Raw genomic sequence first — 26,513 nt, 5'->3', positions numbered from 1 at the left:
GGCCATGGGTTTAATTCTTCATGGGTATGAAGACAAAGACTTTTGAAAAAGTCATACAAGAAAATGGAAAAAAACCCCTCATTTATCTTGTTAACTAGTTGTTTGCAATGTGGAAAAATGTAGGTTTTTTTCAAATTTAAATAGCCTGCATAGTGGTAATTTGTTCTAGTCTCAAAGGGAAGAAAGGGTTGTGTGGTTTATCTTTCCGTGGTTCATTTGCCTTTGTCATGCTCCCTGTTATTTACAAGGTCTCTCACCAGTTTTGTTCCAGGCTTCTTTTTTCTTCTATTTTCTTTCCAATTAAAAGATCTTCCTTCCCTCTAATCATATTGAGTGCCTGAAATCTCTTTAGTTTTCCTGTTATTGTCTTCCTCAGGATGATGCCTGGGAATGAATTTGTTATACTTTACCATATGAACTAGAATGTTTTGGGTTCTCTCGCAGACATAATGTTGAAAGAGAATTTGGAATTACTCTGATGTTTATCTCTTAGAGGATTGGTATACAAGCATGATGTGTAGGAGCAACTTCCAAGAGCTGACACACTCTTTGCTCATTTCCTTCTTTCCTTTATTTAACTCTGTTGTTCAGCCATGATTATTACTTTCTTTGGTATTATTTTCTGATTAATCTTTATCATTATTAGGAATTACCATATGATTTCTTTGTGAATCCAGACAATGAGGTGCAAATGGTAAAGCTTAAGAGTTCTTTCGCTGATCCTGTCAAGAATTACAGGAGGATATTTCCTGCAGCAGACCCGTAAAACTGCAGAAGTGCAGGACTTCTGTCACCTCGGTTTGTACCAAGGGGGAGTGAGAACCTCCTCTCCTCTAGACTGTTGTGATTAATAAGCAAATCATCGTGAGCTCTGAAAATGGTAACTCCTTTGGAATAAAATAGAAGACCACAAACTCTGGGGAAGGAAACAAGCTAATTTTTGCTGTCTTTGCTTTGTGTCATTTTCTTGGAAATGCATCCGTTTGTTTTGTTAGATTTGGAAACACTGCTCTTTCCTCTTCCTTTTTCTTTCCGTATGCATCGATCCTTTTGTTTATATGCCAGTGACTTGCCTTAGTAGCTAATTCTTCGTATTTATTGTATGTTTGTGAAAGACAGTCATGCCTTGTTATCCTTTTTTTGCTTCCACTCTGGAAGCCAATACTTGTTCTTTCATGCCTTCTTCCTCTACCATCCCCCACCCCCTATCATAGCAGAGAGTTGGAAGGTTTTGTTCTGGATTGTTTTTGCCAGCCCTTCAGAAATGAAAAACATTCACGTTTCCTCCTTCTTTTCACCTGTGACGGTGTGCCGCTGCTTTCTCAATAGTTCTTGATGGCTTTGTTCTTTAAAACTAGCTCTCCATTCTCAAGACGAAGTCCATGACAGCCTAGTGAAAGGGAGTATCGCTGCTTTGATTGAGATTGCATCCATTCTCTACAGGCTCTTTGCCATCTTGTTTGCTTTTCCTTGCAAGGTTGTAGCAGAAAAAAGGGACTAAAAGGTTCCCATTACTTACCTGCTTTTTCCCTCCTGTTACTCACAAGCCTGTTTTGACTTTGTGCTACCCACACTGGTTTGTTTATTTATTACCCACAGTTTGCAACTGTAATCCCAGTCTGTATTCTGAGTGGTCTTCCTCAAATGCTGTTGTGATATTTAATACCTCTCCTCAGGTGTATTACACCCTATTTGAAAACCTACATTACCCGAACTTGTTCAACAAGTGATGTTTTGATAGGGCATGCAAGTTAGCACTTTTCCAGTGTGTGTCTTAAGAGATGAGGTAGGAGACCTCAAGACAGAGCTCATTGCCTTAGTGATGTTTTAAGACTTGGGTCATAAGATCCCGTTGGCGTGGGACTTGTCAGATGATGCCCAGAACGTCTGAAGTGGATGCATTAGGCTAGCTGGGCATGTCCCGTGGTAGTTCTGCATGCATAATGTAGGTTTGCTCTGCCTGTTCCTGAGCACTTGTGCCTGATTGTTTTTCTATCATTTGCACTCTCTCCTTTTGGGAAATGGCAGACCACGGTTGAGGAAGGGAAGTCCAGATCTAGATGTGTAGCCTGGAAACCCTAGTTCCTTTTTTCCCCCATTGCAGCTGCCAGAAGTGGTTGCTTGAAAGTTGAAATTGTGTTCTTCATCATCTGTAAAGCATTCCCTATTCACAAGTCATACCTGGAAACAGAATCATCACAGGTTTCTCCAGCACCACTGCTGTCCATTCCTGTCCTGGACCAATTGTGTACAAATGAGAAAATAGTTTAGTTTCTGTGTCTGCTCATTCCTTCATCTCTTCACCCTTCTCTCTCTCTCTCTCAAAAAAAATCAAGAGCTACCTTGATTATGGTCAGTGGCATTGTGCAAAATATCCCTGGCCAGTTGTTTCAAACTGCATCTTTAGTGTAAGGATCTTTAATACTGAGACTTGCTTCATTCTTCATTGGTTCTGCAGAGATGGCTGCAAAAGGCAGGAGAAGAGCTGGACAGGTCACTGTGTGCAGAGCCCCCCAGTCATCTGTGCTTCCCCTGCACGTGGTTAACAGAGCAGTGGTGAGCCCTGAGCTATATGTAGTAGATGTCTAGAATAGATTTATGAAACCATACTGCCTTTAGTGGTCTTTGAGTTAGAAGGTAGTTCGTACATGAATGTCTGTCAGAACGTTTGCAGGTTGACAGTGAGCTGTTACAAAAATATTTGGCAACCGCTGTGGGAAAGGTTTTCTCTGAATGTAATACATTTAAGCATTTCGTAGAAATATTTACAGCATGCGCTGTATCTAGAGCCTTTGTCTCTGATGCGCTTGATGTTAATAGCACTCCTTGTGTGCTACCGGTGGAAAACCAGGCATAAAATGATTGATTGACTCGGAGGCAAACGATGAAAAGCATCTGAGTCATTTAGAAATGTAAGTCAAAAGTGACTTAAGCATTGAAGAGTAAGGCTTCGACTAGGCAATCAGGAAAACAAAACGTCAGGGCTTTCTCAGATGTTTCTAGAAACAAGAAATAACTAACAAAACGTACATCTTGTGAGGTTGTGTTCCCTGTTCTCCTCATGATTGTGATCGATGAAGACTTTCAGTTCCTGGAAAGTAGTGACATTCTTCTGTATTTGAGGCTCTGCTACCCAGGTCAACGGAGCTGAAAATACACACCCTGGTGGTATGTGCATACCTGCCCGTGTATCATCAAGTTCCACTTGAAGAAGCTTGATTTTCTGGAGGTTTCCCCCCCTCTCTTCCTCACACGTTGCTCTTTAAGAAGGGCACATTCTTCCCCTTGCTCTGCCTTAAGCCTTATTAGCTCCTGAAACCATTTTGCTGAAGTTCAGTTTATTTAGCTGAAGCTTCAGGAAGAGCACTGGTTTGGCTTTTGTGTATCAACCAGAGAAGTTTGCTTTAAAACAGCTGGCAGGCTGCAGGGGAAAGGCAATGATGTGCATGCAGTGTTGACGGTCAGCAGGGGCTAACTTGCCTTAAAAGACAAAAGCCTTAATGCCTGGGCAAGTGACAGCTTCTCTGATTGCCCCGTAATCTCTTTTCAGCACTGGCTGACAGAGCTGGAGATCTTCGCTATGATCTTTGCAGCTGCCATCCATGACTATGAACACACTGGAACCACCAACAACTTTCACATCCAGACACGGTAAGGCCACTGTAAGTCATGATGAAGGGCTGGGAAATGGAGGGGGAGAGTACACTTTGGAGAGTAACAGCACAGCCACCTAGAAAAGTGCAGGAGCTTTTGCTTTCAAGTGTTACAGGAGGAAAGTTCACTTCCTTAGGTTGCATGTAATTTTCTCTTGCTCAAGCATTTACAATGGAATGCGTTTATTTTAGCTTCCTGAGCTTTGTTTCGTGTTAATAACCGGGGAAAAAGGAAGGTCCCCAAATATTTCTGTGTAAAGTTGCCGAAGACAAATTGCAGTACAGAGTGATGTATTTTGATGAAGGTCTAGTTTTGGCAGAGATACAATAATTCAACCGTTTTGTCTCCTTGTTGAATTTGAAGAATCAAGCGTTAACTGCATACATCAAGATTTCAGCACTGTCTGTATTCACCAGAGAACACCAAGACTACGCATACTATTTTTACTTGAGTGGAAAACCACACCTGCAGCAAGGGGATACGTTTACCATTACCTCTTCAGGGATGCCATTTTTTAAAGCTTTGTAAATTGCTGGACAGTAATTAGCTGATCACAAGCTAGACTGGACCGGTGTGTTTTTTGAACTCAGAATCTTCTATAAGGCTTTTGGGTTGGTGGAAGAGAGAAGGAGAAGATGAGGATGGCAGCAAAATTCAGAAGGGTGCAAAGACTGTGAAGTCTCTAGTTGCAGGGATAATTAGGCATCTAATGTCTGTGTATTATTTTGACGATGGGAGTGTACCGGTAGCAATGACGAAACGTCTAGATGTCCTTGGCTGACACTGCACACTTGGGCATTTGTAAGATGCATTGCATCTTAGCCTAAATTCTATGCCTGGCGTATGTTAGCTGAATCACGCTGTGTATCACAGATATGTGAAGGTTGCTAGGATAAATCACACATGTGCTCAGCAAAGCTTGGGAACATAGAGAGAAGCTTCTGCCTCTGTTCTGGGCCAAGCCACGCTCCACTTCTTACGGCTTCATGCAGGCAAGAATTAGAGATCCGCTGTATTTCCCAAATACTAGTAGAAGAATTCAAGGAAGGACAGTTGCAATTTAATTTCTGTGACACTGAACATCAGAGGGTGTGAAGTGTCAGGGGAGAAAAATAGACACTGCTCTCTGGGAAGCAGAACTGAGTGGGGACTGTAACAAATCATACTCGCCCTCTGTTGCCATTAGCTTCCAGCAAGACCTTTGTCTTCAGAGCAGTTTAGCTGTTCATCAATCTCAGATCTATGCCCTGGAGCTTAAAATAAGGCATGAAGTACCTTTGGTCTTACTCTATCCCACTGGCAATTGCCCTTCCAGACAGCATAGTCTAGCACACAGATGACAGAAAGCAGTTCTGTCTTGTTTACAGCCAGTTTGCTGTTCTGGAAACAATACTGGGACACATCTTGCAATGGCTTCCTTGGGTACAGTCAGGCTTTAATATGAGAGCAACATCCACAAGAGCTGGAAAAGAGTCTCGTGATGCAACTCCAAATTTATGTACCTCTCACAGCTCAGCAGTTTTTTTCAGTATGTAGCAAGGAGACTAGGTGAGTCTCAGCTGATGAAACACATTCTGCAGTGAATTTTGATCTTTAGTTTCCTTTTACTGAATAGCAGCAATGAACAAAGTATTACAAGTGGTCTTAAAATGCTCCTATCTGTGCTATAGAACTAATCTCTGCAGCTGATCAACGGAAGACTTCTGAATGTGAGACTCTCTAGAGAGGGCAGAAACATCACCTTTCCTATGTTTTCTTTTAAATGCTAGGTCAGACTCAGCCATTCTCTATAATGACCGATCTGTGCTTGAAAATCACCACGTTAGTGCGGCGTATCGTCTTTTGCAAGATGATGAAGAGATGAATATTTTATCTAATCTCTCAAAGGACGACTGGAGGTAAAAATGAACGCGGTGGCTGCCTAGGAACATCGCAGCATCACCATAGACTGTTACCTTGTTTGAACGGCAATATGCATTCTTGTGTGTTACATATTAGTATTTCTATTGCTGCAAGAAAAAGAGCTTTAAAAGGTGTTTGTCTTGCTTATTTCTGCTTTTGGTTTTCACCTCTGGTAGTGAGGCTAGACTGCACGACTATGGATTATAATATACAAATTGACTCCCATCTAGTTTCTAAGTGTCACAGAGGAACCCTTTGGACACATGCATTTGTAAGTGAGTGTAGAGCTAGCCCGCTGTTTGTTGATCCTAAAGCACAAGCATAACCTGTATCCACTTTGCCACTCCCTGCCTGGAAATTGTAAATGGGACTTAATGCAAAAAAGAATCCAGTCCAAGGAGCATAAATCAGTGTGCTATATATGCCAAGGTGATGTAAGAAGCTGTAATTTAAAATAAGCCTCCTGCAGCATATGATTTATGTGCCAAAATCGGCCCATGATTTGCTTGCTAATAGCAGACAGTTCAAACTGATGAGGGCTTTCTGTTTTTATGGGGTTTTTTGAACTCCAAGGGGTGGTACTTTAAAAATAGCCCAGTGTGCTGGACAGGAAGACTTTTGCCCCACGGTCTCTCTCGTGGGCGGGGAAGCAACTTGTGGGGTCTTACGTGACACACGGTGCCTCCTGCATACACTTAAATGTGATACAGTGCTGAGCAGTCAGTTCCTCTTCTTTTAATATAAACGTGGGGAAATGAGCCCTTCTCCGGGGCCTGGCTTCTAGCAAGCTGGTCAGTGAAGGTGCTGCTTGCTAATCTGTTTAGCCTGAATTTCCTGTTTATTTCGACTTGTGGACAGTGATGCAATCCTATAGCTGAACACTAGGAGTAAAACTCAGGAACTTAGGTGGCTGATATCAATCAATTTGGAGGAGTGGCGTGAGAAATTCTATCCCCCAATATAGAAAGTAGTCTCATGGTGGGCAGCAAGCAGGAACTTAAAAAACAAAAAAAATCTACATTGAGGTGTTAAAAATCAAATTTATTTTTTTAGCTACAGCTGGTAATGCCTTGTCAAATATTGGCGGCAAATTACTGCTTCCTGTTACGTTGGCAGGGGAAATGCAAGGAACTAATGGAACAGAAACAGCAGCCTTAGAGCCACTGTCTGCAAGGAACAGTGGAGCATCTAGTTGAGTAGGCTTCACTGCATAGATAGTGTCTTTAGGAAAATGGTCTGCTTTGGGACTTTAAACTGGTTTTGCTTGGATCAAAGCTAGCTTCAGATATTTCTCATTGCTTCTGTAGTGTCAGCGTGTGTGTTCTGTTGAGGCAATATGCTTAGACCCAAAGTTTTAAAGATCAACCCATCTCTCTAAGAAATACTGTAACTGCCTGAGCAAAAATATGGAGTGGCTTGGATTGCTGCTTTGTTCCCTCTCAAGTAGGGCTTTATTATTTTGTAGCTGCTGATCAAGCAGCGGCTGCCAAATAAAGGCCACTGTCTGGATGTGCTCTAATTCCAAAACATTGTGGGTTTTGTGTGCTTTTGCTTTTGCTTTTGACTGCCAGTTTGAAATCCCATAGGCAACCATTTGGGAAGCACTGGCAACATCAGCTGACTTGAGCAGGATCTGAGGTGTTGAGAAGAAAACCAAGAAGCCCAGAGGTTCCCAGACTGGCGCTCAAAAATAGGACCGTCAGTATTGAAGGATGCTTTGGGAAACTATTAAAGCGTGTCCAAATTGAACTTTAATTTTGTAGACGTACCTGATAAATCTCTCTCGGCAAAAGGTCCGAGTAGTGGCTTTTGGAAAGCAAGTTCTTCAGTGCCTTTCTGAGCTGAGCTCTCACTCCTTTTTTCACACTACTAGTAAGAGAAACTCTGATGGTCAGTGTATTTTGCAATCCTAGATGTCTGCGTGGATTTTATCACTTTTGTGGTATTCAGTTGTCTAGTTAGGGAATATATTTTCAGGAAAGAAATGTAGAAACTTGGAGCTACATTTTACTGCTGGGAAATAAATGGGCACAGGTTTTGTGAGGAAAGCAGATGAGACCGGAAGAGATCTTTCGGGCCACAGTCAAGGAGAACAGAGTTGAATGCTTGCTAGTACTTAACCTACATTTTTTTCTCCATTTATAAAAACCTCTGTTGCTTATGAAATATGTGAAAATCGGTTGAGTTGCCTCAGTTTGTGCATCCCATTTGTGCAAGTCATCAACAAGTAAATGAAGAAACTGTACCAAAACCAGATCACAGTGAATTAAGACAATAAGGTGACAGCAAAGTGAACAGATGCTTTCCAAGATACTGTTACAGATGTCTTTCCTGGCACTGAATTTCATTGTTAATAATTTCCATGCAGTTGATTGAAACAGAGTATGTTTAGCGCGAGGCCTTTACCGTCAAGTGCAGGATTAAAAAGGCATCTGGAACATGTGGAGCTCCTTAACACTGTATTGGAGTACAGCTTTGGGAAGTAACCTTTAATGCAATACTGACTTTGTCAGTAAAGCTGCTTGGGGTTCGTCCCTCAAATAGTTCTGAGCCCTCTTTGTCAATCAGTGTTACTCCTTTCGAGATTGTGGTGAGAAACCTTGCATGTTTTTTGACTGAAGACAAATTTTGGTCAGAGCCTTCTTTTGTACATAATAGCGTGTGCATGGTTGCATAGTCACAGCCATTTCTTGTAAAAGTTTGTTTCTATGCGCTCAGGGTGGGCACGTGCGTATTCTGACTGTTACACCCTTAGTGAGGATCAGCCATTGAAAATGTTTCCTTGAATGTAGCATTTTTCCTATTCATCTCCGTAAGAATAAAGTACTGAGACTTCAAGTGGACAAAATGAGCAAAATAGCTCACCTCAGGAGATGTTAAGGTTGGTTCCTAGCATAGGGATTAAGTGGCCTAAAGTGGCCTTTTTCCTGTCCCTTTCCCATGAGTGCAAGGGGATGCGAGTCCTTCACTAGGATACAGCTCTAAGGTGGACGCTGATACGGAGCAAAGACACGTCTAACAAAGTGTCCAACAAAATGATGTGATGTTCTCTGAGGCAAGGAAGGTAAAACCATGAAGTAATGATGGTAAAGAGGAAATGAAGGTCTTTGCCAGATGGATCAATGCAAGGCTTGGAAGTATTTAGATGTGAAGTCAGCCAGCGTCTGTCTTAGCAATGAGTAGTAAAGATACCGTAAAACTGTGCTTGCTGGTGGGACTGTGCCAGATACCATGTTTCCATGTGAATCACCTGCAGGACATTGGTTAGAAAAAAAAAAATATCAAAGCTGTGACATTGGCCACAGGATGAGTTATTATTCAGCATATGACGGTACTAAGCCATGCAGTTCACTTCAGGTTTCCCTCTTCTCCAGTTGCTTTTCCTGACCCTGTTCCCTGGCAACCTGCTGTCTCCACCTAATTGTTCCTTTCCCTAATTCTGCAGGGATTAGTAAAAGGCATGGGCAAGTTAGCTTAGAATTTCTTTTCAAATTTGGTAACTTGTAACTTTTTCTCAGTGGTAGGTTATAGGTGTGAGAATGTGATGACTGCTTGGCTCCTGGCCTCTGCTCTTAGGGAAATGCATGTTCTACCATGAGAGAAAACATCTGGAAGTGTAAGGAGAAATACTAAAATCCCTAATTAGTCAGCCAAGCAGCACAGCCAGGTCTGTAAAAAAGACTGTGAGTCCACAAGGGATCTTCGCTGAGGGGACCTGCAAGAAAACCCATTCTGAAGCCCTAGCAGAGCCATAACAGAGTTCTCAGTAGCGACCACTTTCATGTGACTGTATTTTTGTTGCCACAAACAGTGATCTAAAAGAGGACAAATGAGAAACCCGAGCTCTGTTTTTCACTCTGCCATAGATCTGCTGGGTGATTGTGCCAACTCACTTTTGTTGGAATTCATTTCACCTCATGTAAAGCAGCAAATTGTCTAAGCTTTCTTCTTACTTACGGGAGCAAGGCAGTACCTCCGAAGGACAATTCATTCCACTTAACTTGAGGATGACAAGAGCCATGCTCTGGAGATGCTGCTCTCCATCCAGACTCTACAGCAAAGCCGGCTGAACTGGCTTGCGCTTGGGAGCAACCTTTTGTGCACACGGTCCCTTGATTGTCACAGTCGTGTTGCTTTCAATTCTGAAGGCAGACCTGGATGCTCTTCCCGGAGGAGTAACGTGCTCCAGTGCCTGCTGTAAACACGTCCCCAGTCTCCTGTGTTGAATGTAGACTGCCCCTGTGGATTGCAATGTTTACCAAAGACGTATTTGGAAGGAGTCAGGCCCTGTCTGTCTCGAGACCTGACCCAGACTGCCCGATTCTGACCAAAGGTGTGTCAGTTGCTCCTGATTGTGTCTGAAGTAAACAGGAATTAGGTCGAATTGGCAACTGCTACAGATGCATACTCAAACCCTCCCGTGAGATCCCAAATTGGTCCCTGCTGCTTTTAGGGCCCTTAGTTAATGAAAATGCACTGAAGGCTGTAGTCAGTAAGAATAATAGAGCGTTGAGTAATGCAAATTGCATTATAATGGTGAGCAAATGGATCCCCTTTTTCTCCTGAAACCGTTGAAGAAGGGCAGTTTTCACTTGGGGCTGCTCTGCTCTGAAGAGGGACTGGATGGAAACAGCCCTCCTGCCTGTGTATGTTCAGAACTGCCTTTTCCCACCTTGCTGCTTCTCGGGTCTGTTAGTAATTTAGCTGCAACTCATCTGTGAATGAATGAGTGCTGTTTCATTCTAGCCCCTCTTGCCAGGGTGCTGAATGGGGTGTCCTATTCTGTCTGGGAGCGCAATAAAGCTAGGCAAGTGTTAAAAAAGAGAGAACTGGAAGGGCATGAAAATGCAGGAGTAAGCGATGGAATAGTTTGCCTTTTTTTTGCTCTAAGAGGGAGAGAGATGATGTAGCAGCTAAAAAGAAAACCAAAACCAAACCCCTCTCGTAAACCACACCAAACCAAACCCCACCGCCCCAATGTTTTCACCTATGTACAGAGCAAACTGGATATGAAGTCCCTGAGGTGCACCAGGACTGTCAGTTTTGGGTGTTCCCTGGTTTGCAGCAAGCCCTGGGCTCCAGTAACCTGTGCTGGATGCCTGCCAGTCCGCTCCATGGCTCCACGTGGGAGCAAAGCAATCAGTGCTGTTGAGTGGAAACCAAGGTGTAAAAAAGTAGTTGACAGCACGGCTTGCTCCCTGCTGGCTGTGGGGTTAAAGACCTTAAAGCCAGAGGAGCTCAGGAACTCCCAGAGGTATTTTTTCCTGTAGAACCAGTTTTCATGGCAAAGCTCCACTTCCATGTTTTACTCTTAGCATTGAGGTGAAGCTTTTTTCTCACCTGTCTCGTGAACTAGAGATGCGAGGCCGCTTCTGTGCATGTTGGCAAATGACACTCGCATTTGAGTGCTCTCATAGTTCTTGTTTGATCAAGCAGGTAGGAGAGATGAGCCCGTGGCTTGTACCCTACCAAAGAGAGTAGGGAAGCCAGCTGGGGGAAATCGAGCTCGCTCTCTTTTATTTATTTATTTATTTATTTATTTATTTATTTATTTATTTTTTACACGAGGCCTTTGCTGTTCTGGGTACCAAAACTAGCGTAAGTGAAGTGCATGTGGGAGATCAACAGGATGGTTTTCTATGTGGTATTGGGTCAGGAAAGCAATTGCTTTCCAGCGTTGTGGAAGATCAGCGGTCAGACCCAGCCCTGAGCCTTCTCTTCTCCCAGCTGCACGGCGGCAGTTCCCTCCGCCTGCCCTGGTGTGCCACGTGCCCCGGCCCCTCACCATCTCGAAGGCGCCGGGCTGGGCCCGCACCACGTTTGTCAGTGTCTTTCCTGTCCTGGGGAGACCAGAACGGGACACGGGAGTCCGCATACAGTCTCCAAAGTGCCGAGTAAGAGAGGAGAGCGTTGTTTTGGGTTTTAAAGTGGCTTTTATTGGGGCTTATTGTTTTTTAATTGGGCTTTATTGTTTTTTATTGGGTTTTTTAATTGTTTATTGCCCAGTCTTGTCAAAACTTCTTCCGGTCAGAACTGAGGCTTGTGCTTCTCTAAAGCGCTGACTGTCCGTCTTGAATGTTTGCAGGGATGGGGCATCTGCCTTCTTTGGTGACCCTCTTTTGCTATCCTCTGCACAGTGCCAGGGTGGGTCTGGCTTCATCTTCACCCACCCATTTGGTAGCTGAGGCGAGAGCTAGCTGAGGACAGCCACCCCCCACTGGCTTTGTCACCCTCAGAGTGACCAAATGCCACGTCCAGGCCCCAATAACCTGGGTGGCGCTCCAGGGGAGTCCAGGAGGCTCGTCCAGATGGTGTCCAGTGGTGTAAGCGGTGTTCGGCGGTCTCCGGCGGTCTCTCTCCCTGCATCCGACGGTCTCCGGCGGTCGGTCTCTCTCCATCCGACGGTCTCTGGCGGTCTGCAGTGGCATCCGGCAGTCTCCAGTGGACTCCAAGGGACACCTCCTGGTGCAGTGGTGCTGCCGGCCAGAAGATGGCAGCCCCTCTCCTCGCCTCTTCCCCAGGGCTGAGGGCGGAGGAGATGGCCGCCCTTGATGAGGGGCGGGGGTGGGGGTGGGCAAGCAGAGCTCATGTGCGGCTGTCAAGCCGGGTGAAGTTGCTGCTGAGCCTGGCGAGCGGCCGTGGCTGTTTCTGGCCCGCTTAGGGCTGGCGCCGCTTGTTGGGAGCTGGCTGCTTGGAGGGTCCCGGAGAGCCCCCGGCGGTCCTGCGGCGCTTTGGGCAGCATGCTGCTGGAGGAACCCCGGGCATGGTGGTGTGGTGCCCCATCGGCCCTGCGCGAGGTGGGTCCACCTCCATGGGCTCTTCCTCTTGTGGAGGTGGGTCCACCTCCATGGGCTCGTCGCCATTGTGCGGCAGGTCGACCTCCATGGGCTCGACTCACCTGCCGTAGGTGCTGCTCCTCCCGTCAGCCTGCTTGCGTTTTTTGGGCTGGGGAGGCATGCTGAGTGGTTCCGAGAACCTCTCCTCTGTCTTGCCCCTGAGCGTGGGCTCTCGCCTCGCTTCGCCGGGTCCTCCTCTACCAAGCACGCGTGGTGTCAGAGTCTGTAGCTGCTCAGCGAGCTGTGGGCCGGCCGCAGGGGTGCCAGCTTCTGTGCCGGAAGGCCGGTGACATCGCCAACAGCAGTTAGGGTGGCTGGTGTGGTGGCCCATGATGCCCCATTCCGGGCGGCCATTTTGCTTGCCAGAGAGAAAGGCTGCCCCTCGGGCACCGGGGCTGCCCTGCAGCTGCCCTTGTGTGCCCTGGGCTCCAGCTCCAGCCCCCTCCTCGTGCCAGGCCTGGGGTCCCCTCGACGGGACGGTGGCCACAGTGTCCCGGGAGGGTCGGGGAGTCTCCATTACCCTCCAGCTGCTGGGCTGCCTGCAAGTGGCCTCGTCCCCGCACCTGACAGCAGCAGAGAGGGGCAGAGGGGAGGAGAGGGCCTGGCGTCCTCCGGGCCGCTGCGCAGGGGCGACGGGAGGAGGCCATTGTAGGGCCACCGAGGGAGGTCCTTGGGGCCTGGAGGTGGGGTTTTCAGTGAGGACGGGAAGGCCCATGGGGGATTGCTGTCCCCGGCTAGTTCTTGCCTCAGCTACCGAACGGGTGCTTGAAGATGAAGCCAGAGCTGCCCTGGCGTTGCTCAGAGAATAGCTGCAGATCAGTCGTGCCTCTAGACAAGCACGCAGGACCGATTTGATCTCGGCTACGGGCTCTTCAGGGGAGTGCTTAGGGTGAAGGGTGTGGAGGTGCTTCCCTCCCATCAGGTGATTCCCATGTACAGTGTAAAAGCTGTTGAGAGCACCGCATCAGTTAAGGAGGAAAGGGAGGTGTCTTTCCTTCCTCCACAGCGACTCAATGAGCAGCAGTCTGCAAAGAGCAATCTTGCCGGCTGCGGTGTGGTTGGAAGAAGGAGAACGAAGCTGGCTGCGAAGGTGTTTCTGGTGACGGCTGGCCGTGCCTGTGCTGCCACGGTGACAGCGCATCCCGATGTGCCCCTTGTTCCTGTGTCGTCCCAGTCCTCTGCTTTCGTGGCCTGTATGGATAGAGAAGGCAATACCGACTTCTAAACTGTGCACCGGTGTCACGGGGGAAGGTGTCATCTCTCCGCTATTTACTGGTTTCCTTTCTCCCTTTGGCTCGTGCTTCTTTGTCAAGGCCACCGTGCAGACCGCGTCTTTAGGGAATTGTTTGTCTTTTCTGTGGGTTAGATTTTTACTAGCTTTTAGGTGAGAGAGCGAGCTGGCGTCGGTGGGGAGGAGGTGCTGGTGAGCGCTGTCGTTTTCCTGTAATAAAAAGCATTCTGGGTGATGGAGATCTCAGGGCACCTTTTCTGTATTCGTACCGTACTTGTTGCCATGGTGCCGCATGCGCAGGAATAAAACAGGAGATAGGTTTAGGTAGTAATGGTCAGAGGGCAGCTTGTCTCTAGGACATTTCCTTGGCCTGAGTTGATAGGCAAGTAATCTTTATTGGAAAATGTTCTGATATGACCACGTGTGACGGAAAAGGACTTCACTGCAAGGTTCAAGCAAATGGTTTGTTTGAACCTCACTTACAGACTTAACACGCCACTATTGCAGGTTTTACAGATACAATGGAGGAATGCACTATTGCAATTTTTTAAGGCAAGAGTAGTACCCGATTACAACCACAAGCGATTCACAGACAACCACAAGCACACACGCATTTACAAACTCAGAGCATAAACAATATTCACTTACCCCTGCGGGTAAGGGCTCTCAATCCCAGGGAAGTTACCTTGGCCGGCGTCCCGATCAAGGGGGGGAAGGGTTTCCTTCACAAGCCAACTGTATAGCTGGAGAAGTGACTCCCCCATTTCCAACCTGAGTCTTAGAGTTTTTATCCCCTGACTTGTGGAATGGTGTGTATGACTATGAGTGGATTATGATATATGCCTAAATGGATTATTTATATCTGAGTGGAGTTTCCCCTTATCTTTCCTTTGTTGGTCTGTGATTGTTTGAATACACAAGGTTGTCATTTGAAACTGAAGCCTAAACCCTCCAGGTTTGGGGTTTTTTTTTACCTTGCTTCCTCGGGCAACTGAATAGTGGTTGGATTGAGACTCAGGGCATACTATTTGTTAAGGGATTTCAAGGCTCAGTTCAGGTTTTGGTTCTTTGAATGGCACAGCCACCGCCCTGTTTAGTTTAGGGTTTATCAGACAGCCCAGGGCTAAGCTGTCTACACAGCTCCCGGTGAGTGAGTCGTCTCCCCAGAGAGACAGGGCCTCAAGGCAATCCAAGGCTGGGTCGCTTTTGTAACCCCCCATGAGTCGCCTGCGTGCACTACTGTGAGCCGGACAATCCACACACCATGCTTGTGAATGCTTAGCCCGGTGCAAAGGTGACTCTCTGGAGGGGATGAACTCAGGGGCGGGCCTGCCTCTATCAGGTTGATATAGCTGATAGATGATAAAGACTTGGATAATTTTTCTTGAGTCAAGTTGTTTAATGAATCACTCAGGACCAGGACAATTACTATTTGAGTGAATTGACTTTGGTTCTTCATGAACTTCTTCCTGAATTACAAACCTGGGTTTGCATCACGGGGAATAAAGGAGAAGAAGATACTGCAGAAACAGCAGGGGGTTCTCTGACTTTATAGTCCCACTGGTAACACTGGAAGTGAAAGCTGAATTTGCCTGCCTCTTCATCGTATATCGATAGTAATAATATTGATAAAGCCTCTGTGTTCAGTGCTATGCTTTTGCGCAGTTTCACAGCAACGTGCAGACATTTGAAAGTAGTGCAGGCTCTTCTCTTACCTCCTTTCTTCTTTGAGATAGTAAAATACATTTTCTGAAAGGTAGAGAAGATGAAACTATTTCAGTTGGCTTGCTTTTCTGCTTTTTCCTCTGCTTTTACATAGACTGTGCTTCTCTGATACAAAGGTGCTAGCCCTGAGTAAAGACAGATCACTCTGAAAGGGTGTAATGTAAAACATGGACGGGCTTTTGTGCATTATTAGCATCATTAAATACGGTCCAGTGAGACCTCAGTGGAAACACCTCTTGCAAACAGTTTCTGGGGACTATTGAGCCAGGGCTGCTATGCAGCATGCAGGCTGCAGCACCATAACGTGTTGTGTAGACTTAGAAGACAATGGCAGAAGCAAAGTGCTAAAGCGGGTCAGAGCAAAAAGTAACAGCTGTGTGTGTCCCAGGCTCCGATGTGACTGAGAAGCAAAACCAAGAAAGGCAAAATACCTATGCTCAATTCTCTCTGTAATGTGTTTCAGCCTTAGCTCGACCTGGCAGCAAGTGCACAAACCTGTCGTCCTCTAGCGTATGCCTTTTGAGATGTTCTCTCACGCATTACCTATGTCCGGTAAATTACCTGTGTCCACATGCCTTTCAAAGTCACCTGCTTTTGTGACGCCTGCTGTTTGAAGTGACAAAGAAGAACTCCTCAGTCTTAAAATACTTTCTTTGTTAATGTCTCTGAAGTATTCTTCCTCTCTGGTTCAGAGGAAACAATGTTCTGAAATATGCGCAGAGGTCAGTGAATGTGCATATTCCGGATTTACATCTATGAAAGGGAAACTAGTATTTGTGTGCTTGTGAGCATATGTAGATGCTGGGACTGAAGTCAGTGACTCGTTTGCCTGAGCTGAGCCCTTTGCTTTTGCCTTCTTACTGCAATAAGCTGTGCACAAAGTCTCCCATGCAGTCCATTACGATGGAGTTGCACTCCAGAGGGTGCAGTGAAGTGTCTGCTGTTTCCCAGGAATAATCCCAAGCACTGATTGTTCCCACAGCTTAATCACACCCTCTTCTTTTAAAAGTTCATTGCTATGCATTCATGTTCTCTGAATCTCTTGCTTGTATTAACAGAGTTTTGTGCTGCTGGGAATGAACCAGACCAGGGAACTGACCAGGACTGGTGAAAAAAAAAGATTCATAATAATTTAAAATAAGTTTGTTTTCAGCCACCGTATCATCATCTTGAATGCTGTTGGCTATGCAACTGATTGTACATAATGGTGGGGTGGAGGAGGTGGGTGCACTGGGGTAAGAGAGAGGCCAGCTGATGCATCTTAACGTGCGTGCAGAACTCCTGGTAGGGGGACTCATTATGTGTCACCCGTGGGCTGGGGTAAGCACAGCAGTCTTCTGTCTCTACACAGTGGTGGCCTGGGGCTGGAACTTGAGCACAGCCACCAGAGGCAAGAGAGGCATGCTGAAAATAGACCATGTCCTTCATGAAACATTCATGAAAAGAAGAATGGTAACTTTTATTTTTAAATGAAAGCTGACCCATTTTTGAATCTCCCAAATCATGAGCTGGTATGCTAACCTTGGGCTTTTCTTCTTCTTTTAACCTGTGAACTGAGAGAAAGAGAAAATAAATTTGTATTGTGTGCTAGATCAGAATGTTGTGATATTTTAAAATGTCTAGGACATCCATATTATCTGCAAATAAATTGCAACAGGATCCTAAAGAAGTTTGCTTAACAAAAATTCATACAGGAATAGTTTGAATGAATATCAGCGAAGTAATGCAGGTTCTCAAAGGTCTTGACTGCATATATGCATCTAGGAGGTTTTTTTTAACATGCTGTTTTTCCTTTAATAATATGACTAAACTTTCAACATAGGTATCAACCAGTTTTAGTCAATTGGATAGAGGTTCAGGTTCAAAAGTTCACCTGATTCATGCTGAGGCTTTAAACAGTCTTTTTACTTCCTTCTAAGAATGCCCTATAAAAGAAATCAATTTAAGAGGTTTGTGCTTAATTGGAAAAGGAGTAGTAATACTAACATGGTCTTCAAAAAACATCTAGGATTTCTCTTAGCAAAGATTAGCCACCTGGCTTAATTTGCAGCCCTCCCACTCCTGTGTTTGTGTAGAAAATCATTCATCCTTTTCCCCATCCCTGAAAGAGGGGTAATGGAAAGAGTGACATACAAAGGCAGAAGTACTGTCCATAATTTACAGATAGACAACAAAAGAAATTGGAGTGTGTCTGATGCTGGTTTTTGTGTTTCTCTTTCCTTGCTCCTCTCATCATGATGCCATCTAAAAGGGAATTCAGAGCTCTAGTGATTGAAATGGTGTTGGCCACCGATATGTCCTGTCACTTCCAGCAAATCAAAGCCATGAAGAATGCTTTGCAGCAGCCAGAAGGGTGAGTCACTTCACAACACTGTGCAGTGAGGGGCTGCATTTCAGCTGGTGCTTTGCCATTGTGTTTGACTTCAAAAGCACCTCTCCAGAGGCCCTCATTCTCTTTGATGTCCACATAAATTCTCTTTCTGCTGTTGAATTTTCAATGAATTCACTTAGGAGTGGACTGGCACCCCCGTATACACACAACTCTATTCTGTACTGGTGGACCAAAGCTTGCAAAGGTCCTGTGTTGGGATAAGCCTCCCTGGGCATTTCCCTTTGCATATCAGGGTAACATCAAGGACATGATCCAGCTGAGTGACCTCTACAGCTTGAGTATGACTCAGGGTTATAGGATCTGCAGAACACAACTTACGCATTGCCCTTCTGCAGATGGTATCAGCTGCCACCTCTGCAAGGGGCCTGCTCCATAACCAGAGGACAGATGAAAACAACTTGAGATCCACTGAGGGAAGGACTCGAAAATAACAGATGGAGCAGAATGGGAAAGGCCTTTTCTTCTTCCCAATACACCACTGGGAGCTGTCATATTTTGTCTACAGCTCTTCCCCATAAAATTCCTTTTATACCGCAGAAAGCTCTGAGTTATGGTCATTTTTTCACCCTGGACACATGTCTGTCCAGAGCCTCCCAGAATTATACCTGTATCAGACCAGAGGGTAGCCAGCCACTTGGTCCTCTCAAAAGCTACAACTCTTCCAGCTATTTCAGACAGTCAAAAGCTGGAATTAAAAAATGAGACTACCCATCCCAGGAAGCATTATTTACTGGGTTCTTGGGCTAGCCTCTCAGGTTATGGTTTTAAGAAATAGGCAGCCTTTTTTGTTCTGTGGAACCAGTTGCAAGGATCCCCTTCTGACCTCACACTAGTTTTCTAGCAGGGAAACATTTATCAGTTACTGTGTAGACTCATCAGTGCCCCTGAGATCAGATCCTAACTGTTTACTACAGTAAGATGGTAGGGATCAACTTCTTTTCTGAGCTGCATAAAATGCAGCCCAGCTGAAATGGGAAACACAGCAGCTCTTCAAGCCTGCTTGTGCAGACAGGCAATCCTGGAAAGGAGCTCAGCAAGGCTGAGCAAAGTTTCTTTTTGCACTTCTTAATGTCTCTTTTACAACAGGAATGGTGTATTTTGGAGAAATTAGACAATCTTTCATAGCTGTCTGATTTCGTCAACACAGAAATCACTCCCATTAATATTCTGGCCAAAGATTCTAACGATCTCATTTCCCTGCTTAGGTGAAATTTTTGTCATTCTCCACTGCAAGAGCAGACAATTAATTTGTTTGATCCTTTGGGTTTTCAGAATTGACAAGCCGAAAGCCTTATCACTGTTGTTGCATACAGCAGATATCAGTCATCCAGCCAAGGCCTGGGATCTCCATCATCGCTGGACCATGTCTCTGCTAGAGGAGTTCTTCAGACAGGTAAAGCTAGGGAAGTTCCTTTGTATTTCTGCAGCACAGAGGAACTGTGTAGGATTGGGCAAGGAAGTGGGAAAATATGAACACAGATCTTTTCTTTTTTCTCTGATTTATGCAAGAACCTGCTAAATGATACGAAACTTTCTCTGGCACTTCTCAGTGTCTACGAAACTGGCACCAGTAATGCTGGCTACTATGGCTCTTGGGAAGTTAGTGTCTGATACACTGCCTCTAGATATCGGCGTTATCTACATAGTAGAAATTGTAATTTGGGAAGCTAATATGTGTTTCAAATTAGCAAAATATAGAACATGTGACATTCTACTTAGCTGTAGAACCATAGAAAAGAGATTTAGGTAGCTGTACTTTATAGAACTGTACTTAATATAGTTGGGGTAGATGCGAAAAATGCATTACTCTTATTTAGATGAAGTGAACTGATCTAGTTTATAGCTCACAGTGGACTGCTTGTTGACAGACCCACAAATCTAGACAAATCATTAAGCTCTGTGTGGTAGGTATAAGCTCCCCAAGTGACTAATTAAAAGCATTTAAAGACCTGCCTTAAAAAAAGAAAAGTAAAAGTAAACAGAGTACTTAGGAGTGTTTAGGGTACTTTTCACCAGTATGAATTACTAAATTAAGCAGAAAACTAAATGCTTAATTTCCCTCCAAAGTTCAATAACTTCATGTTTTATAGTAAATCTGAATGCAAAAAAGAAAAATGCATGATAATTTTTAAAAAGTTCTAACAATTTTTTTACATGGCATCTATTTTTAAAGGCATTGTGGGAATGCCTTCTTAATAAGGACATTGCAAGAATTTGCTTTGAAATGAATCCTTTAATTTGTTTTTCAAACCAAGAATGGGTTTATGAGGTGGAAGCAGATAGATCATCCCTGCAGCTGTCTTTGTGTTGCCACACAGGAGGCTCATGCAAGTAGGATGGTTTTCACATACATTTTAGGGAAAAATCTGTGCATGTTTATGCTTTTCTAGCTCAAAATTACACTAGATGTGTTAAAATACACCACTGCTGAGTCCCCTACAGACCGGTGAGGGAATGAAGATTAGCTAGATATGAGACCACAAAAAGCCCAAGTTTTGATCTTTTACACATGTAATGAAGACAAAATTATTATTTTATGTTTTCATAAGAATAATTTTGTTTCAGCCAACAAATCCTACTTTAGTTTTGAATGACAAATGCCTCCACTTTTAGATAAATCTTTATATAAAACTTGTATTCTAGTTCCAAATTCAGATGCAGTATTAATTCCCTCTTCAGGAAAACCCTTAAGCTTACCATGAAGTATAGACTTGTGTTCATTGAAGTTAATTCGTACTAGATCAATAAATACATCCCGACCTGGCAGCAGCAGAACAACACACATTTCTCACAAGCTGAGCAGTACACTAGCCAGAGGGGACCATGGTGATAAGAAACTGGGCTGGCCTCAGATTAGGTATTTATTTCCTTATGCTCTTCACCTGTAGACAATCTCCTGTCCTTTCTGTTGTGTGCTCTGCAGAGACTTAATCATAGAATCATTTAGGTTGGAAAAGACCTTCAAGATCGTCAAGTCCAACCATCAATCATGCCCACTAAACCATGTCCTGAAGTGCCATGTCTACATGCTTTTTGAATACATCCAGGGATGGTAACTCAACCACTTCCTTGGGCAGCCTGTTCCAATACCTGACAAACCTTTCAGTAAAGAAATTTTTCCTAATATCCAATCTAAACCTCCCCTGCCACAACTTGAGGCCATTTCCTCTCGTCCTATCTCCAGCCACCTGACAGAAGAGACCAGCACCCACCTCACTACAACCTCCTTTCAGGTAGTTGTAGAGAGCTATAAGGTCTACCCTCAGCCTCTTTTTCTCCAGGCTAAACAACCCCAGTTCCCTCAGCCACTCCTCATAAGACTTGTGCTCCAGGCCCCTCACCAGCTTCGTTGCCCTTCTAAAGCCTGACTTAACCTATATCAGTACAGGTCCCCAGCCCCATTGGTTTCCAAGTATTTTGTGATGTTACACGGGTCTTCCCACACCAAGTAACCATGTTGTAGGTGTGAATGATGCTTCTGAGTACAATACTGTTTTTTTACATTCAGCAGCTATGGTGAGCATCTCTTAAAGCAAACATCTTACATTAATTTATTTGTTTTACTAATGCACTTTAGCTAGCCCTGATGGAGCTGCTCAAATAGCTTAGATGAATTCAAGTATCTCTCTGAGCATTCAGAAAGGCAGTTAGGGGTTCCTTCCTAAAGAGAATTAGGCACTGGGGTTTTTAAGAGGCATAAGGAGTAAGAGAAGAATGATGATTAGGTAAGAGCTGGCATTGAGAGACGGTTTTTCTGAGAGATGCAGCAGACACAGTAAAGGAATGTTACTTGGAAATGTTTCTGTGTTTGGTTTCTGTTTTACCCTGATATTTGTGTATCAGACTCCTAACATAAAGCAGAATTGTTCTGCAACAGAAGAATACTTACTATTGCTTGTTGTTCCACCCAAAACTCTAACAGGACTTGTGCCCCCATTTCATGTATGTTGTATTAACAAAAAGAAGAAGAATTCAGCTCTTCTTATGCCTGCACAAGTTTTTCTCTGGTTAGTTTGCTGGCTATTTTAGCTTCCATTTAACATTAGTCAGAACACTGGGAAGAAGTTCAGCACAGTTAAAGTGAGCTGCTGATTTAAGGAATTGATTCTCTAGTATATTTAACAGGCGTTTTAAATTTGAATGCTCAGTGGAGAGTATTGCAACTATGTCATCCTATATATCTTCTCAGCATAAAGCAATATGTTATAGAGTGACTGAACCAAGTTAAAAGGCTTTTTGAGAATATGCAGCTTGAAAGACTGGAAAAAAATAGGGTTATAAAACTTGATCTTCTGCACCATCTTGTGACGTTAGTAAAGGACTTTCAGTTCTGGGGACTGGAAAGCATATTTGGACTTTTGTACTTAAGCACTTAAGTAAAATGTTGACAATGTCAGACTCATAGAATCATAGAGTACCAGGTTGGAAGGGACCTCAAGGATCACCTGGTCCAACTTTTCTTTGCAAAAGCACGGTCTAGACAAGATGGCCCAGCACCCTGTCCACCTGAATCTTAAAAGTGTCCAATGTTGGAGAATCCACCACTTCCCTGGGGAGATTATTCCAATGGCTGATTGTTCTCATTGTGAAAAAATTTCCTTGTGTCCAATCGGAATCTCCCCAGGAGTAACTTGTACCCATTACCCCTCGTCTTTTGCATGTGACTCCTTGTAAAAAGGGAGTCTGCATCTTATTTGTAGCCACCCTTTAAATACTGGAACATGGTGATAAGGTCTCCCCAAAACTTGCTTTTCTCAAGGCTGAACAAACCCAGTTCTCTCAGCCTTTCCTCTGAAAGGCAGGCTTCCCAGTCCTTTGATCACCTTTGTGGCCCTTCTCTGGACCCTCTCCAGCCTGTCCACGTCTTTTTTGCTTAGTGGGGACCAAAACTGGACACAGTATTCCAGGTGTGGCCTGACAAGCTGTAGTGGGTTGACCCTGGCTGGATGCCAGGTGCCCACCAAAGCCACTCTATCAGTCCCCCTTCTCAGCTGGACAGGGGGGAGAAAATATAACAAAAGACTCGTGGGTCAAGATAAGGACAGTTTAATAAAGTGAAAGCCAAGGTCGCACGCAAAAGCAAAGAAAAACAAATTATATTATTCTCTACTTCCCATCAGCAGGCGATGTCTAGCCACTTCCTGGGAAGCAGGGCTTCACTACGCGTAGTGGTTGCTCCGGAAGACAAAAATGCCCCACTTCCGTCTCCCTTTACTTAGCTTTTGTATCTGAGCTGATGTCATATGGTATGGAATATCTGTTTGGTTAGTTTAGGTCAGCTGTCCTGGTTATGTCCCCTCCCGAGATCTTGCCCTGCCCCAGCCTGCCATTGAGGGGGGGGCAAAAATGTTGGAGAGACAGCCTTGATGCTGTGCCAGCACTGCTCAGCAGTAGCCAAAACACTGGTGTGTTATCAACACCTTTCTAGCTACTGATGCAGAGCACAGTGCTATGAGGGCTGCTATGGGGAGTATTAACTCCATCTCAGCCAGACCCAATACACAAGCGCTGAGCAGAGTGGGGTGATGACTTCTTTACCTCTGCTGGTGGTACCCTTGTTAACGCAACCCAGCATCCTGTTGACTTTCTTTGCTGCAGCAGCTCACTGTTCACTCATATTGAGCTTGTCCACCAGGACCCCCAGGTCCCTTTCCACAGAGCTGCTCCCCAGCCAGGTAGATCCTAGCCTGTGCTGCACTCTTGGATTATGTTTTCCCAAGTGCAAGACCTCACACTTGTCCTTGCTGAACTTCATAAGGTTCTTGTTAGCCCACTCTTCCAGCCTGTCCATGTCTTCCTGCAGGGTGGCTCTCCCTTCCAAAGTGTGCACTTCCCCCCTCAGTTTGGTATCATGAGCAAACTTCATCAGGGTACATTTGATGCCACCATCCAGATCACTTATGAGGATACTAAACAGCACTGGGCTCAATATCAATCCCTGGAGGTCCCCACTTGTGACAGGTTGCCAGTTTGAAAAGGAGCTATTTATCATCACCCTCTGGGTGCAGCCTGTCAGCCAGTTCCCCACCCACCACACAGACAACTTATCTAGACTATAACGTATCAGTTTCCCTAGGAGGAGGCTGTGGGGAACTGTATCAAAAGCCTTGGAGAAACCCAGGTAGACAATGTCCACTGCTCGCCCCACATCAACCGAGCAGGTTACTTTGTTGTAGAAAAATGTCACTGTTCCTTTGGAAGAAAAAAGTAATCTGCATCTGGCCAGCTATGACCTGTGAATTCCTTACCTGAAAGACTAAAAAAGACATGCAAAGAAGTGCAAGCCCTAAAAAATCAGTCCTGACACTGATGTTGTCTCTTGAAAGGTTTGCTCTGAGAACTGAGTTCTGCTGGGGTTCTCTGGAGAACTGCAGTGAGAAGCGTTCTTGTGCTCAAGTGGGTTTTTAGTTGGTACATAGAAGTACCAAGCAGGCAGGGAAAGGTCTGAGGAAAGATTCACTGGAATCGAGATGCTTAATTCACCAACTTATACTTGGGACTACAGCTTCTCCAGCCAGACTCAAATTCTCCACAATTTGTGTTAAAAAACAAAACAAAACAAAACCCCAAACCAACAAACCAAAATCAAAACTTAATTAAAGAAAGTAAAATGAGAGGCTTTTACAGTCATGACCTAAGATATCAAAGTGCAACGTGTCTTGTCTTTTTCTAATTTCTTCTCAATTTTGTTTCTCCAGGGTGACAAAGAAGCAGAACTAGGGCTTCCCTTCTCTCCACTGTGTGATCGCAAGTCTACTATGGTTGCTCAGTCTCAAATAGGTATGTCCCTTTTGGTGCATGCAAAGTAGCATCTTGAAAGCAAAACTTACTCCTCCCTGTAGGGCTAAGATCATGGTGTTCTCACGTCATTTGGAACTATGTTAAAGAGAGGAGATACAGCGCGATGGTGTTATTTTCCCCAGATCAACAATTCAAAGCTGAGGAGCTTTGAATCTATGGTGGTTGTTCCATGCAGTAACCAAGTTGCCTCTGATGTGTCTGCAGAGATTACTACAGTGCCTGGTTATGACACTACTCCGTGGTTTTCTGAGCTATGAAGATGAGGCACACACGGCAACATGTTGTGATATGAGTATTATTGGTGGATATGAAAATGTAACGTCAGTCCCTTTGACGACCTGGGCAAAACCTATTATGTGTTTTTCCATTTATTCCCCCCAGCCTTTCTGTCCAAGAGCTTCAAGCCAGCCGATATTTTTCACTGAAGCTGAGCAAATAGCAACCCTTTTTCTGCTCCACCCATTCAGAAACAGAGATCTTTTTACAGACTCACCAACAGCTATTTCTCTACCTGTCCTCCAGTTATTGAGTGAAGAAGTAGGAGAAGGATGAGACAACAAGCCTGTTATTTGGTGAGAAAACAAGAGGGGCTAAGTGAAGCAAAACTGTTCAGGAGACTGGGAGCAAAAAAAGACAACAGAAAAGGTGGATTTGTGGGTGGATTTTTATACCTAGGAAGCAGGTGAATTAAACAGAAGAAGTGATCTAACCTCAACTGGAGAATAGGGAGCCAAATGGAATAACAAAAGAAAGGTAATGCGGACCCCAAAAATGAAGGAATCAAGACCAGAAGCAGAAAGAGAGAAAATGTATTAAAGGAAAACAAACAAAAAATTTGAAGTATGAAATTTCTCTCAAAGAATAAGACAAAGATATCCCTGAACCTAGGAAAGTTCAGATTCATATCTGTGGCTAAGAGCCATTTCTGTTTAAAATTATTTCATTGTTCCTGTTAGGCAAGCCATTCTACGAGGGACCCCATCCCAGATTTTTCTGGCTTTGGAAGTTTAGACAGTTCAGCCAAGAATCTGAACTTGAAAAGCCCTATGCAAGCCTGGCCTGGTTGCCAGACTTGTAGTGTTTACTCCTCTGCAATGGTAACCCAGAAGAGTGGGAATGTGTGTAGAGCACAGTACAACTGGCAGCTCAGTGGAGGGAAGCAGTAGCAAACTTGAAGTGCTGCAGTCTCAGCTAAAACCCATATTGAGGACTCCTGGGCACACTACACCTACTGCTGTGCTGTTGGAGAAGATAAACTCTCTCTCTGGCTGGTGTGGAGAGAAGCGCATGTAGAGACTTCTCTTTCACATCCCTTCTATCAGCTTTCAGATATGTCCCTCACTCCTTATGGGGAAGAGGAGTTGTGCTTCCCACAGGATCCTTCTATGCAGGGTTGTGTGTGCTTGGAAACCAGTTTTCCTTGTCCTCTTCTTTTGTGCTCCTTTGCTCAGAAAGGCCAGGAGAGCCAAGAAACTTCTGCACCGATGCCCCTTGTGTCAAGCCACTGCAAAATTAATGATGAATTAAACCATCACCAGCACAATTCCACCTTATAAAAGAGGCACTCTTCAGTATGCAAAGGCATCCTTATTTAGTTATATACTATTTGTCATTGTATTCGATTTGTGCAGTTTAGTAATCCATTGACATTAATAGGCTACTCTCTATAAATCTTGCCTTCTAACATCATAAAATTTTCATTTCTCAGTCTGCTGCACATATTGGCAATGTCTTTCTGTAACATCTCCTTTGTTAAAACCTCTTATATTTTCTGGCTGTCTGCTGAGGTAAGGCTTTCAAAGTTGTAGGCTAGATTCTCAGCCAAATAATCTGTTCCTATTCATTTATTTACCTGATTAATAGCCTTAACTAATTGTTCCTTGGAATAATAATTACTACATTTCTTTGCAAAAGTAAGTTCTTACTGAATTCCAAATTGTGCTATTATCTGCAGCAAGCAGCCATCAGTTTC

General features: G+C 44.5%; 1 protein-coding gene across 9 annotated transcripts in view; it reads left to right on the top strand.

Annotated features, from left to right (window-relative positions):
* PDE1C (phosphodiesterase 1C) overlaps positions 1-26,513 on the top strand; it is a 334,278-nt gene that overhangs the window by 261,636 nt on the left and 46,129 nt on the right. For all 9 annotated transcript variants that reach the window (XM_052796719.1, XM_052796772.1, XM_052796729.1 and 6 more), the window contains 5 exons: positions 3,551-3,651; positions 5,424-5,552; positions 17,600-17,701; positions 19,013-19,133; positions 24,439-24,520. In XM_052796719.1, coding sequence (XP_052652679.1) covers positions 3,551-3,651; positions 5,424-5,552; positions 17,600-17,701; positions 19,013-19,133; positions 24,439-24,520 — 535 coding nt within the window. The remainder of the gene's footprint in view (positions 1-3,550; positions 3,652-5,423; positions 5,553-17,599; positions 17,702-19,012; positions 19,134-24,438; positions 24,521-26,513) is intronic.

Source organism: Harpia harpyja, chromosome 1 (genome assembly GCF_026419915.1).
Source record: "Harpia harpyja isolate bHarHar1 chromosome 1, bHarHar1 primary haplotype, whole genome shotgun sequence".
In the NCBI taxonomy this organism is placed as follows: domain Eukaryota; kingdom Metazoa; phylum Chordata; class Aves; order Accipitriformes; family Accipitridae; genus Harpia; species Harpia harpyja.
The sequence above is the reverse complement of the archived record's forward strand: the minus strand, read 5'-3'. Positions and strand labels throughout refer to the sequence as shown.